Here is a 15,257-nt window from a genome sequence, read left to right as displayed (position 1 = left end):
ATTACCACTGAGCTCTTTACGTATTACAGTGTACAGTCCAGTATACAGTATGTGACCATGTTGATGCATTCAAAACACGCTTAAACTTCCATGGGAATCCTAGCCTCATTTAGATTTTGTATTTGCCACGAGTATAAGAATGAGGACTCCAAAGCAGAAGCGAAACCAGAAGAAGGAACAGTTGAAAGGGCAAAGGTAACGAAACCACATGAAGAAATGGATAAAGAGAAGAAGTTCTAGAACCTACACAGCAGAGTTGAGAACTAGTGAGGTTTCAAACCTATAAGTGCTTTGTGGGGAGTATGTACGTAATTCTGTGAATGTGCATGTTTTACTGAATATAAATGTCTTCAGTCAGGGTTTAGGCTGACCAAATGTCACAGGCTTACCACCATCCTAAAGGAGGATAGCCCTTTAGACATTTTAATCTTTAATACCAGCAATAGAGCCTGGGGGGCAGAGGGAAGAACAGTTATCAAAAATTAATAATAAATCTGCTTCTGCTCCTATTTAGATTTTCATTTAAAGTTTTTATTTTACTTGCATGGACTTAGCATCCAATATTTATCGAACTTAAGACAGATTTTAAGACTAACAATCTTTACATAAAAATACAAATGCTAAATGCAACACAAGGTTTTAAAAGCTTAATTTTCAATCAATTCTGCCTGACTGTACCTCTTTAGAAATCCTTCCTTTTCCATCTAATGAAAAAATTTCAAAAAGAAAAAAGTAAAAGGTTTGGAAAGGAACCGAACTCAAGGATCAGTTCCATAGTATGATGACCACATTAAATCTGGACTAAATTAAATATAATTTACATGGTTCGTTTTTTAGAATAGAATGTAAACTTATTAAGCTATTTTTTAAGCATAATTATTTTACATTTCCTCAGAAAGGCAAACAAAGTACTTCCAAGTGCAAATAACAGATCTGAGTAAAGTACTACACTTCTCAAAAAATAATTCGAATAATTTTATAATTATTAGCTTATGTGTTAAGGTCATGCTGGGCATATTAATATTTAAAAGTTATAAAATAAGTCAATACTTACAGATATATAATGTCTGAATATATAATTGATTTTGCCTGCATTGCTTTTTGATATAAGCTGGCGGTGGAGATTATAAAATGCCTCATAGCCAATCTCAGAGTAGAAAATCACCACCGGACTTTCAGGATTAGATGAAGGGTATCTGTGATCGCCTTTGAACAATAAGGGTTTGGGTCTGAAAACAAATATTAAAAACTTAGAATTGTAAACTTAAAAAAGTTTTTAAACAAAATACAGGTACAGCAATGATTATTTAAGTAAAGATTATAAGCATCTTAATATTAAAAAAGTATCAAAATCTTAAATAATTTTCAGTTAGTAAGAATGCTGTCAGGTAGGTCTTATTTGTTCATTATTAAAAATAATAAAAGTATATTACATAAATACTAACTATGAAATGCAGAATTTGATAAATAATTGTTACCAACTCCTAGAGGAGGGAAAAGCCAGAAAAACAATACATATCCAGATCTCACAGTACTAAAACTTTAATAAATTATTATATCTTATAAATAGAATATAAGTATCCTTTTACCTGAAAACATAAGTGCAAAAAATGAAAAAAAAAGAGAAATACTTTAAGCATATAACTAGTCAATTATAACATCTCCCTCCTCTATCATCTTTACTACTATGATCTTCCCATTAATAAATTTAACATTTATGTTTTCCTCATAAATTTTAAAACTTACTCCACCCCAAAAAAGAATTCTCTAAGAATGGCATCTAGATATTAACCCATAGACTTTCTGACCTACTAATCCCTCTTAATGAGGTATACCTATCTGTACTAAAGGAAGATAACTCTTGTAAAAACCTGTATAAATTTATAACTAAAGAAAAAAGTCTAAAAGGATACATGCCAAACCATTAAAAATAGTTATTACCTCTCAGAAGAGGCTATACTATCTCTTTTCTTTACAAAGTTTGCATCATTGTTGTAAAAAAATTAAACAAAGAATTTTAAATTAACTAATTTTGTTTTTCCCAAAGGATCACCACTTCATCGTGCAGCCACCTCAGCCCTGAGATGGCTAGAATGCACCCTAAGTAGCACTCATGCCATTTGGTGGGCAGAGGACAAGTGCTGGGCAGATAATTTCACCAAAGAAGAACTACGCTTGCCTAAAACACCCTTAACATTTCTGATACAACACAGCAACACCACAGAGAGAGAGCATTGTTATCCTATTTCTAAGACCACTACAGAGGGTGCAAAGGGCACTGCCCTTGCCAGACAACAAGAGATGCTACCATATTTGTCCACTACAGGAAACTAGTCTTTAAGCAAAAAGCCAGCCTATTAATTTACTATTCAAATGAAGCTTGCAATTATCCTTTAAATAGTCCACTTTGTCTGAAACTAATAATCTCCTGAGATCATTATCATTAACGTCATTATGTCAGGCACTGGCTTTAATAAGCAGAGTATTCTTTACTAAGCTGATGACAAAGTCTATATGATTTCTAAGATAGTCATTACTAAATAATAACAGTAATATCAAGGACTCTTATTATCTCCATTTTAAAGTGAGATGAGAAAAGAAAGGTTAAGTAATTTGCATAAGTTCACAAAACATTTTAAGTGATGGAGGTAGAATTCAAATCTAGTCAGCCTGGTTCCAGAATCCATACTCTAGACCACTATATCTACAGACGACAAAACTGATAAATTTTTTTTTTTTTTTTTAAATCAGAACGTAGACTTGACAGAGAAGAAAACACAATGAATGCATGACATTTATAAAGAGAAACACACAATCTACCTTTCAGGTGCTGTTAGTAGAAGAGTATCAAGGGTATCAAAATCACAAGTCTTCTTTCCATGTACTGAAAAAAATGAATTACATCCTTCTGGTGGAGGTTCATCAGCTGCTATCTGTCATTTAAGACACAGGACTTTTAAAAAATAATTTCTAACCAAAGACAAGATAAAGACATGAATATTTAAATAGATCATAAAATGATACTAAAACAACATTAATAAAAGCAAAAATTAACATCTACTGAACACCCATTATGAGACAGAAAAGTAGAGCTTTACATGTCACTGCTTTCCTTGTATTATTTCATCTAGTTCCTCCCAATAACAGCGCATGAGGAAGATGTTATTATTATCTCCAAAACAGAACTTTAAAAATTCTATTTCAAAAAATATCAAAAGATATATAAGGTATACAGTATATACCTTGCAGAAAACTAAGCTTACAAATGTCAACTTTAAGTGCTTAAGTACAAGGATGCAGTCACAATTAAGTATAATATGCAAATTAATCTGAAGCCCCTTGCTGAAATAATAATAACATAGTATCTAAAAAAACAACAGAGTCTAAAAAAAAAGAGTATAGAGGGAAAAGTAAAATTATCTAATGAGCACAGTAAGATATTCGAGGGAAGGGCTGAATGAAATATAAGTTTATGTTTAGAGTAAAATGCATTAATGCCAATGTATAATAAGACAAGTCAACCCGCAACTTTAATGAGAGGCACACTGAGAAGAGCCAGTATGAAAAGATGAGAAAAGGAAAGGAAACAATGACAAGCACTAGTATATGCACTGATGTCATTTATGTAATATATTAAGATGTCCTCTTCTATAGATGGAACACAAAAAAATAAGAAAAGAAAGGGAGAAATGGAAAACTTTTTTGCTGGAAAACTGATGTTAAATTTTTCATTATGTTCTTTATTTTTCTCTAAATTATTATAAACCTTACAAATACAAGAAAAGAACAAAGAATAGTATATATATATATATATATATATATATATATATATATATATATATATATATATATAAAAAACCCATATACCCATGACCTAGCTTCAATAATTATCAACTCATGGCCAACCTTATTTCATCTACTTTTCTATCACACTCCACTGAACCATTTTGACACAAATCCTAAATAACAGTTCAGGTTATTTCATTTGTAATTTCAGCAGATATAATTAAGACATAATTTCAATATATCTTAATAAAAGAGTTTAAAAAATAATACCATTATCATACTTTTAAAAAGTAATAAAATTCTGCATAGACGGTAACTGACAGCATATTTTTCGATCTTTCCCAGTTCCCCATAAAAACAGAGCAACTAGACTGCAAAAAGCAAGGAAGGAAATCCCCACACAGAACACAAACAAGATCCATAGTTATCAGAATGCCATGGAGAAATACATTGAGAAAAACAAGAGATTCTGATGACCCTGAGAGCAGAAAAACCCCAAATGGCCAACAGGTTTCACTGGAAAGTATGATGGCCCAATGGGTTTTGTTTAATCTCACATCAGGTGAGCACAAGGGTGTATGGCAGAGTTCAAAGGAGTTGGGACAGTTTAGCCACTCTGAACTCTCGAACTCACAATCTAAGAATTCCCTTTTAGAACAGGGTGGCTGAACTACCCCTAACTCTCAGGGGCTTGTGAGTTTGAGAGTTCAGAGTGGCCTAACTCTAGAGTGGTTGAAGCCTCACTCGAAGGAAAATTGCCGAGGGTAGAATAAAACTTGTGTAGGAGACAGAGATATAGAGACAATGAAAGAGAAAGTCTAAATAAAAGTGCAGGAGGGGAACAGAGTCAGAAAATTTCATAAAGCAAGCCACCATTTTTTTTAAGCCATTACTTTTCCAAAGCTATTTTAAGAAAAGGGGTAGGGGAAAAACAGACTAGCACCCTTATTCTTATAGATGAGCACTATAAAGAGAAATTGCTGCAATAATAGAAATTTTCTACATCTGCGCTATCCAATATAGTAGCTACCTGAATGTGCCTAAGGCGGCTGAAGATCTAAATTTTTAATTTCATTTAATTGATTAAATTAAATTGGCCACACATCTGAACAGCATAGGTATAGTCAATAAAACCATGTCAGAAATATATAGCCAGAAGACAGATAAAAATGTAACCTACTATTTCAAGCAAGTAAAAATACATTAAGAGAATTATATAAGATGTAAAGAATAACCTAAGTCAGAATTAGAGAAACACAGGAATGAGGTGACAGACTCAAGGAAAAATTATAAGTAAAAGAAAAATTGTTTTAGAAATGAAGTCTAAACTGGAATGAGCACAAGAACAAACATAATAAGCAATGATTAAGAGAAACAAGATGAAAGGAGGAAAAAATTTTAAATCAAAAAGAAATAAAGAAAAGAGAGATTCAAGAGAAAGTGACAAATAATTATGATAGGTAAAGAAAATTCAACGTATAGATGATATGAAATCCAAAGCAAGGGAAGAGAACATTTATAAGTTTTTAAGAGAACCTGAAATAAAGAATGATTTGAAACTCTATATTAAAAGAATATACTGTATACCTGAAAATAATGACCCAGAACAACCACTGTTAAGCATTATTCTAGTAAACTAGCAAGGGAGCAATCAAGGACTACTGGGGTGGCAACAAAAGAACTGAGTAGAAGACTCACACTTTCTGATTTCCCAAATCAATACAAAGCTACAGCAATCAAAACTGTGGTACTGACATAAGTACAACATGTAAACCAAGAGAACGGAATAGATAGCCTAGAAATAAACTGTCACATATACAGTCAATTGATTTTCAAATGGGTACCCAAAACCATTCAATGGAGAAAGAATAGTCTTTCAAAAATGGTGTGGGGAAAACTGGTTATCTACATGTAAAAGAATGACGTTGGACTCTTACTCTATACCATAGTCAAAAATTAATTCAAAATGGATCAAAGACCTAAATTTCAAGAGCTAATACTGTAACTACAAAATCCTTAGAAAAAAATATAGGGGGAAAGCTTCATGACATTGGATTTGGTGATGATTACTTGGGTAAGACACCAAAAGCACAGGAAACAAAAAATAAATTGGACTTTATCACAGTTAAAAACTTCTATGTATAAATGGACACTATCAACAGAGTGAAAAGGCACTCCACGAGATGGGAGAAAATTTTGGAAAGTATATATCTGGTAAGTGCTTAATATCTAAAGTATATAAAGAACTCCTACAGCTCAACAACAACAACAACAAAAAACAGTCCAGTTTAACAATGGGTAAAGGTCTCATATAGACATATCTCCAAAGTAAATATTCAGATGGCCAATAAGCACATGAAAAGATACTCCACATCATTTGTCATTAGGAAAATGAAAAACCAAAACCACAAGATACCACTTCCACCCATTATTATAGCTATTATTTAAAAAAACAGAAAATAACAAGTGTTGGCAAGAATGTAGAGAAAGTGGAATCCTGGTACAGCTGCTATGGAAAACAGTTTGGCAGTTACTCAATATGTTAAACATTGAATTACCATATGATCCAATAATTACACTGCCATGTACATACCAAAAAGATCTGAAAGCAGGAATTCAACCAGACACTTTTACACCGATATATCATAGCAGCATTATTCACAATAATGAAAAGGCAAAAACAACCCAAAAGTCCATCAACAGATGAATGGATAAACAGAATGTGTTACAAGTATCCAATGGACTATTATTCAGCCATAAAAAGAAATAAAATTCTGATACATACTACAACAACATCAAGCTATATGAAATAAGCCAGACACAAAAGGATAAACACTGTATGATTCCACTTACATGAAGTATCTAGAATGGGCAAATTTATAGAGATAAAAAATAGAATGGTGGTTGCCAGTAGTTGAGGAGGGAGAAGAGGGGAGTTTCAGTTTTGCAAGATGAAAGGAGTTCTGAAAAAGGATGGTAGTGATGAGTGCACAACAATATGAATATACTAAACATCACTGAATTGTACACCTAAAAATGGAGAGATGATAAATTCTATTTTATGAATATTTTACCACAATAAAAACAAAGTTGAAAAATACTAAATGGTCAAAAAAAGGATGCTAATAAATCAAACTCATTCAAACCCTGAAAAATAAAAGGAAAAAAATCAAACATATATTCTGCTTATCCTGTGTGAATGGTACCACAAAATAGTACCACATGAGGAATGTGCCTCTTTATACCCATCTTCCAAGAACAAATAAAACAGAAACAAGAGAATCAGAGCATTACTTTATAATCCCCAAGAATTAATGGATTAAGCATAGAGCAGTAATGCCTGCTAAATCAAAAAGAGAAGAAATCAGACATTACAGGCCTCCTAATGGCAGCAACACTACCTACTGAGTTGCCAAAGGGATAAAACACAACTATGATCAAGCCCCTGGATCCAGCTGCCAATTTGCAAGGAATAGAAGACAGAGGAATAAACTGAACTGCATTATGAGTATGTGATCAACAAAATGCAGATTGTGAAAAAATTTACAGGGTAAACAGTCGAAGTTACTCAACAGAAAAGAAAGGAATGGAAAAAGAACCTACAAATTAAAAGACTCCCACACACACACAAAAAAAATTTCAAAAATTTTTTAAATGGGCAAGACTAAACTCTATTTAGTATTTAGAGTATGGAGATGCACTCTTGGGCAATAAAATGAAAAACAAAGCAAATGATTGCAACAAAAATCAAGAAAGTGGTTCCTTTAGGAAGGTTAAAGTCAACTGCAATGTGGGGACAGAGTACATGAAGGCCTTGCATGGTGGCTACCTAAGTTCTAGTTCTTGGCCTGGGTGAAAAACACTAGAAAGTCCACTTTACCATAAATCGTTATACTGTACATTTCTTGTGAGTAGTTTTCTATACCTCTTTTATATTTAAAAAATGGTTTTAAATTAACATATATATCTTTTACATCAAATACATAATCAGTGTACACACATCTTTGCTTCTCTCACTGCCTTTTTTTTTTACAATAGGAGTTTGTTCAACTCAAAAATCCAACAAGATCCACAAATTACATTAAGTTGACACACTTTTAAAGTCTCTTGAAGTTCTTCCTTCCCTATTTATTTTAAAACTTATATGTTAAAAAAATCAAATCATTTTACCACAAAGTTTCCTGCATTTTGATTTTCCTGACTGTATCCCTGTGATATTGCTTCACATTTCCCACCTTCTGTATTTCTTGTGAACTGCTTTGAGATCTATAAGCTGTGATCGGATTCAGGGTCAATTGGTTTAGCAAGACTACACCTCCTAGACTATGTTGTATGAATGAATTCTGGTAGTCTCTTCTTTACGTGCATATTCTTTTTTTTTTATTTCTTAAATAAAAATAAGTGCAATTATTTATTTTTAAATCTATAGTTTGAAGATTTAACATCGACTTTGCTTGTTATTTATAAACAAATCATAAATCCTAAAAAATTTCAGGCAGAAAAGTTAGAGCTCTGTAATACAATGCCAGGACAACTGAAATATATTCAGTCATCATGTTATACAACCCCTAAAAAATACTGATATGTGTAGGCACTGAACTCACCTGCTGGAAGGCTTGAATTGTAGCCGAGTAGGAATGAAGAGACAGACAAAATTTCAACAAATTCTGCTGTAGAGGTGACAGAAACTGAAACGCAGCTTCTAATATTGCACGGTAATAAGAATAATCAGTACCTGTCAAGGAAGAACATTAACCAACATTATATATGACCAGAGCTATCCAAACAAGATCATTTACAAAGTATAAAAATATGTTACAAAGGCATACAATTACAAAATTTTACCACTACACTGTCTTGAATTGCTGTCAAATGCTTAGAATTCCCTGGAGCACACAGTGCAACTGGACTTTTCCTCTTCTTCCCTGGTTGACTCTTCCCTCCCCTGAATTGCTATTTTCCCTCTAACCTGGGATAGCTAATTTCTATCTACTTACTGAGGAAGAATTTGGCTCTGAGATCACCTGCTCCAGGGAGGCAGTCCCAAGCCCTATCCATGCCTCACTGGACCAAGTACATCTTTTCTTTGCTCCCACAATATTTGCTTACCCCTTTCACTTATCACATCATTTACTAAATTATTTATTCACTGTCTACCCCACCCCAAATAGTCTTGGAGCCCCCACAGGAAGAACCTCTGACTTATTTTTATAGCCCCAATGCATAGCAGATGTTATCTACTCAAATAACCTAACAAAATTGAGCAGTGTGATGAGGTTTACAAGGGATTAAAGGATACCAATGGAATTGTAGTTTGGGGCGAAGCATTTAAACAATTTGGCAAAATTATCTGAGGGATAAAAACACATGTACCAATATGAAAAAAACTCCCCAGGACATGTTGTTATGTGAAAAGCACAAGGTACAAAACAATGTATATAGTAAGCTATCATTTTTTATTATAAGAAAGAATGAGAAATAAGAATACATTGGTATTTGTTGTAAAAAAAAAAACCACTTAAGGCTACACAAATTAATTTAAATGATTATAAAAAGTAGGGGAGAAACAGAGAAAGGAACAGAGACAGGGAGGCAATAAGATTTTTCTGAGTAAGTATAGCCTTTTATATAGTTTTGACTTTTAAATCATGTATTTTCTATTCAAAAAATATTTTTAAAAAAATTAACATTTTAAAAAGCAAAATATAAAAGGTTCTATTCTGCATTAGCACCTTCTAAGTAAAAACCAAGATCAGAAAGAAATACCTCAAAATGTTGCCAGAATGTTAATGGAAAATATCTTTGGATGGTGGGACTAAAACAGTATTTCATATAAAATGTTTAATATACTTTTATGATCACTTCCAAGAATTCATATTCTCCTAATTCTATCTAACCAAGAACATATTATCATTTATACTGAAGAAATTCATTTCAAATGTCAGAGTTCAAATTCATTACAAATCAACTTTAATAAATTTGTTTTACAAAATCATAAACTAAAAGAAAAATAATTTTTTTGATAATTCAAACAATTCTAGTTGATTCTATATAACTAAAATTTACAGATGCTTGTTCAAAACCTTTATGTACTTATATTACAAAAAAAGTTCAGGCTTAACTTTCTAAATATATATTATTTTAATAAAAATCAAAGTTAAAAATCAATTCAGTTCAATATTAACAGTAATCACATAATTTTCACACATTTCCTCGTCAATAAGGACTTATGCCCGTCAACCTAATATGAAAGTTTTAGGTGCTCATATATCAGCATCTTTGACAGTAATGTTTATACTCTACATAGCTTAAATTGAATTAGAAAATATTTATGAAAGCACATCATAAACTGTAAACATTGACAAAATATACATTGTAATTAATTGTGGGTGGCTGGCAGGCATAATGGAAAACATTTTGGATGGCACTAACTTAATGATAACAAACTTAATAGGTAATAGATCAGTTACATAATCAGTTCATTAAAAAAAGAGTGATTCAATTCTGATGGTTATTAACTTAGTACTAAATGATTTTAAATGAATTCGACTCCTACAAAATATGCACACACTTTTGATAAAAGAACACACAAAAGGAAAAAACAAAGGAGAAAAATGCTAAAAGTAGTACTTACAATCTCAAAAAAAATTATTAGTCTATGTTGGGTCTGCTGGCTATCGCCACAACTCTAGACATTCAGATAAAAATGTTTCCCATTGACTACCATGCCACAATTTCATTGAAAGAGACCCTTTTTTTCCAGTATTTTCCCAGACACCAAAGTCAAAAAAGCATTTGCTTCAATTTTACCGTGATTATCTGATGATCCAATATTTCGACTGGTTTCTACAAAATTCCAAAACTTCTCTTGACTATCTTCTGCCAAAAACTCACTGGGAGAAAAGGGGAAAATATCAGAAATTCAGAAATAAAACAACTTAATAAAAATCTAATATAAGCTCTATAAGAGAATAAAACTGGTTTTTAAGTTTCTAAATGTTCATAGTTTGACTCTTAATTTATAACATAACAACGCAAATATGCATGATATATTTTTTAATGATAAGCAAGTCGTACTAGCTTATTAGTTATTAATAACTAATTAGCTTAGTAGCTTATTGAGTATTCCTTAAAATACACAGAATAAAAAAAATATAACAACAGAGAAGTCCCAATATAAAGAAGGCTTATAAAACCCCATTTGTGAAACTGCCATCAGTAGTAGAAGCAGAATTAGAAATTGATAATTCTAGCACTAGTTCTTCTCACTTATTTTCTGAAAGACCTTATAAAGAACAAAAAATGTTTGGCTAAGCATCTCCCAAGGAAAACATGAACCCTAAAAAATTTTCTAGGAGACTAAAGGCAACATGTTGTAAGATGATCAAGTTTTAATTTAACATTAACAGTGACCTAATAAAATCAGGTCTTAATGCCATCTTAGTTTTTTTCTTGAATTTACACTACTGACCTAAAATAGTGGCTATACTAAATTTCTCTTCATTCAAGAGTCATTTATCCCTAAAAGAAAATGCATATCCTAACTGAATGATTCACATAAACTGGTTCTCTTCTCCTCCCAGCCATACTACTAATGTAGTGGTGATTTTTCACTGTCTTTAAGTGAACTACAGACCTGGATCTCAGCTTATCTAGCCAAAGGAAGACTTTCCCATTACTGATCAACAGTGAAGTGTACAACTCTCACTCTACTCCATAGCTAGACACAGAAATATGAGGAAAATAAGGAACATTTCTTTTTTAAAAAAAATGCCTACAGCACCTGGTATTCCAAGGTGGTCTCCCATCCAAGGAACATTTCTTGGTAATGCATAGCTTCTCTAAAAATACATTTCTGAAAACACCCATTATCATAATGTATTAAATTATTTGGAGCCTCTTTGAGTGTAGTATTTTTCTAGGCTTTCTAGAAAAACAGACTTCATCCCAACCTTATAATAGTTTATAGTCTAGGAAGGCAGGTTTTGAAGCAGATAGTAATATGCAAATTGTAATATGCAAATAAACACTAAATTCACAAATTAAAGCTTCATTCATACCACTGCATAAGTAAGTCTTATAATGTCTAAATTTCAAAGTCTTATGAAAATTACTAGATCCACTGAATTAATCCAGGGACTGTAAGAACATAAGATACTATTCAAAAGAACACTGACATTTCTTTACAATACACTTAACTTTGTCTGCTTTTTGATATCAATTGTTTTTTAGCTTCTTATACCTATTCCATTGAGTAAAAAAAAAAAAAAAACAAGGGTTTTTTGGCTCAAACTATATAATCTCTGGAGTTTGTTTTAAAATATTCCAGCGGAGGAAAATAGGAAAGTGATAGTGGTTATGGTTATTGGACTTGAGTTGATCATTGTAAAAATGGGGTGACAGGTACAGGGAAAGAACATCGTATCATTCCCTCCACTTAAAAATATTTTGAAATGTCACTAATAAAAGTTTTTAATCTTTGGCAAAAGAAAAAAAAAGCTCGAAACAACCTGAATGTCCATCAGACAGCATAACTCTGGTAGTAAACTTGTTTTCTTAGATTTCCAAAGCTCTCATAAGAGATCAGAACTGGTCTCCCCTCTATACAGAACTAGAAGCGAAAAAGAAATGAGTCTACTATGTGACAAACACTATGCTCGGTATAGTCACCCATGTCCCCAAAACCTCATAGCAACCCTGAGTTATAACCAGTTTTAGAATAAAGAAACAGCAATGCAGAAAGGTTAACTTGCTTAAAGTCACAGAGTTAATAAATGAAAAATCTGGAATATAAACTCCAATTTATTTGATTTATAGCTCTATCATGCTGCATTCTTGGGCCATTATAATATTCAGCACTCAATAAATAATTACCAGTTTTGTTTTTAATAACAGTACTTTATTTACACAACATTTGTTAGCAACTATAGCTGTTAAAAATATATCCATAGTTTTACTTCACTTAAATATATATCGCTTTAGAGAGGCAGAAAAAATGGCATACATGATAGAGGCTTTGTTCATCCCTCCTGTGACCACATCAAAGTTGTGACAGAAACATGGAGCAAAGAGCAAGCAGAGCCACCTGAGGTCTAGATGTACAGAAGCCCTACAACTACAAAGAGAAATAACATCTTGCAACGGTTGGAGGTAGGAAGGGGCGAAGATGCGAAGCTGCTCGCTCTCTAGCAGCTGAGGGGGACAGAGGCCAGACGTCTGTCTGCCTGTGTGTGTGTATGTGTCCGTCTGTCTCTCTCTCTATATTTAATTTTAGGCGAGGCAACCCTTGGTTGACCTCACAGATTGCAAGAACCTTGTCAGCTTACAATCCCTTATTTTTTATCTTTTACGCCTACAGCATCTGGTCTTTCTGGGTGGTCTCCGATCCAAGTATTAACCAGGTCCGACCCTGCTTCCAAGCAGACATTTCTTAAAGGGGTCACATCTGCAAGGGGACTTTCAAGGTGACAGACCTGCTCACTCTGAGCACCAGTGCTGGTTCGGCTGTGTGGAGGGCACGAGGGGACTTACAGGGAAACACTGAGTTGTAGGAGCAAGGGCTGGGGATGAGGCTCTCTCCGGGCAGAAGTGCCAGCGGTATCCACTGTTCCTCTGTTGAGCCCTCCTCCCTCCCAGTGTGTGGAGGCAGCACCACCATAGCCCTGAGGTCATCAAACAAGATAACAGAGGTCATTCCGCCCAGAGGATTCCCTGAAACCCCACCTCCCCCAACTCTCAGCCCCATACAAGCCACAGCCAGGTGTTTCCTCAAAGAGTCTAATGCTTCTTTTTGAGCCAACTCCAAGACTCACACTGGTGGCAGCTGACCTCGGTTTCTGGCAAGGCCTCTTGAAGCAACTATAAGCACAGCATCTGTGGATTGCTTGCTGAATCTTAACAGGTGGCCCTGCATGGGCACAGGTTGGGGCTAAACTTGGCCTGCAGGTGAAACTCTCTCAGGACTGTGCTGTTGGACACCTACTCACAAAGCCGTGCTAATAAGACCGGGAGACTTAGGAGCTTTGCTTAGTACATAGAAACAGACACAGAAAGGCAGCCAAAATAGGACAACAAAGAAGCTGAAACCACATGAGAGAATAAAACAGAGAACCAGGAATAATGGAGTCTAGCAATCTAACAGATGCGGAGTTCAAAACACTAGTTATAAAGATGCTCGATCTACATTTAGGGGAAGTGAAGATGAACTCAGTAAAACTCTAACAAAGAGATTTAAAAAAAAACCATAAAAATGGAAATTATAAAAGAGAACCAGTTGGAAATGAAGAACACATTATTTGAGATGAAGAGTATATTAAAGGGAATGAACAGTCTACGGCCATGCTACCCTGAACAAGCCCGATCTTATCTTGGAAGCTAAGTAGGGTCGGGCCTGGTTAGTACTTGGATGGGAGACCACCTAGGAAGACCAAGTGCTGTAGGCGTAAAAAAAATAAAAAAATAAGGGATTGTAAGCTGACAAGGTTCTTGCAATCTGTGAGGTCAACCAAGGGTTGGCTGCTCACCAAAAAAAAAAAAAAAAAAAAAGGAATCAACAGAGTGGATGAAGAAGAGGATTGAACCACTAATATAGAGGATGCGGAAGCCAAGGACACTCAATCAGGATGGCAAGACTTTAATAATAATTTAAGGAGCCTATGGGACACAATTAAAGGTAAAAATATCCATGTCATAGGGGTACCAGAAGGAAAACAAGAAGTTGAAGAGCTACTTAAAGAAATAATGATGAGAAACTTCCCTCACCCGGTAAAGGAATTAGACATACCACCCCAAGAAGCTCAGGGAATCCCAAGAAAGATGAACCCAAAGAGGCCCACACAAAGACATATCATAATTAAAATGCCAAAGGTTAATAAATACAAAGAGAGAATCTTAAAAGCAGCAAGAGAAAAGCAGTTAGTTACCTACAAGGGAGCATCCATAAAACTGGCAGCTGATTTCTAAAGAGAAACTATGCAGGACAGAAGGACTTGGCACAAAATATTCGACGTGATGAATATCAAGGATCTACAACTAAGAATACTTTAACCAGCAAAGCCATCATTTAAGTCAAAGAACAAATAAAGAGCTTCCCAGACAAAAGTAAGCTAAAGGAATTTATCAACACCAAGTCAGTATTATAGGAAATGTTGGAGGGACTTCCTTAAGAAGAAAAAACATGTATCAAAAACAGGAATAAAAAATGGTAATAACCACATTCCTATCATCAAGTACTTCAAATGGAAAAGAACTAAGTGCTCCAACCAAAAGACAGAGTGGTTGAATGGATAAGAAAACAAGACCCCTACATATGCCGCCTACCAGAGTCTCACTTCAGATTAAAAGACACACACAGACTGAAAGAAAGGGGATGGAAAAAGATATTGCCTTGATGAACCTAGAGGGTACTATGCTAAATAAAATAAGTCGGATAGAGAAAGGTGAATATTGCACGCTTTCATGTACATGTGGAA

General features: G+C 33.9%; 1 protein-coding gene and 1 pseudogene across 6 annotated transcripts in view; one reads left to right on the top strand and one right to left on the bottom strand.

Moving 5' to 3' along the window:
- Positions 1-15,257, bottom strand: part of UGGT1 (UDP-glucose glycoprotein glucosyltransferase 1) — a 118,231-nt gene that overhangs the window by 95,527 nt on the left and 7,447 nt on the right. For all 6 annotated transcript variants that reach the window (XM_039850215.1, XM_039850237.1, XM_039850222.1 and 3 more), the window contains exons 3-6: positions 10,597-10,679; positions 8,391-8,521; positions 2,821-2,933; positions 1,055-1,229 (exon numbers count right to left, since the gene is read on the bottom strand). In XM_039850215.1, coding sequence (XP_039706149.1) covers positions 1,055-1,229; positions 2,821-2,933; positions 8,391-8,521; positions 10,597-10,679 — 502 coding nt within the window. The remainder of the gene's footprint in view (positions 1-1,054; positions 1,230-2,820; positions 2,934-8,390; positions 8,522-10,596; positions 10,680-15,257) is intronic.
- Positions 14,115-14,228, top strand: LOC120592567 (uncharacterized; annotated as a pseudogene).

Source organism: Pteropus medius, unplaced genomic scaffold (genome assembly GCF_902729225.1).
Source record: "Pteropus medius unplaced genomic scaffold, Ma_sr-lr_union100, whole genome shotgun sequence".
Classification (NCBI taxonomy): Eukaryota; Metazoa; Chordata; class Mammalia; order Chiroptera; family Pteropodidae; genus Pteropus; species Pteropus medius.
This window is presented reverse-complemented; position numbering and strand designations above follow the sequence as displayed.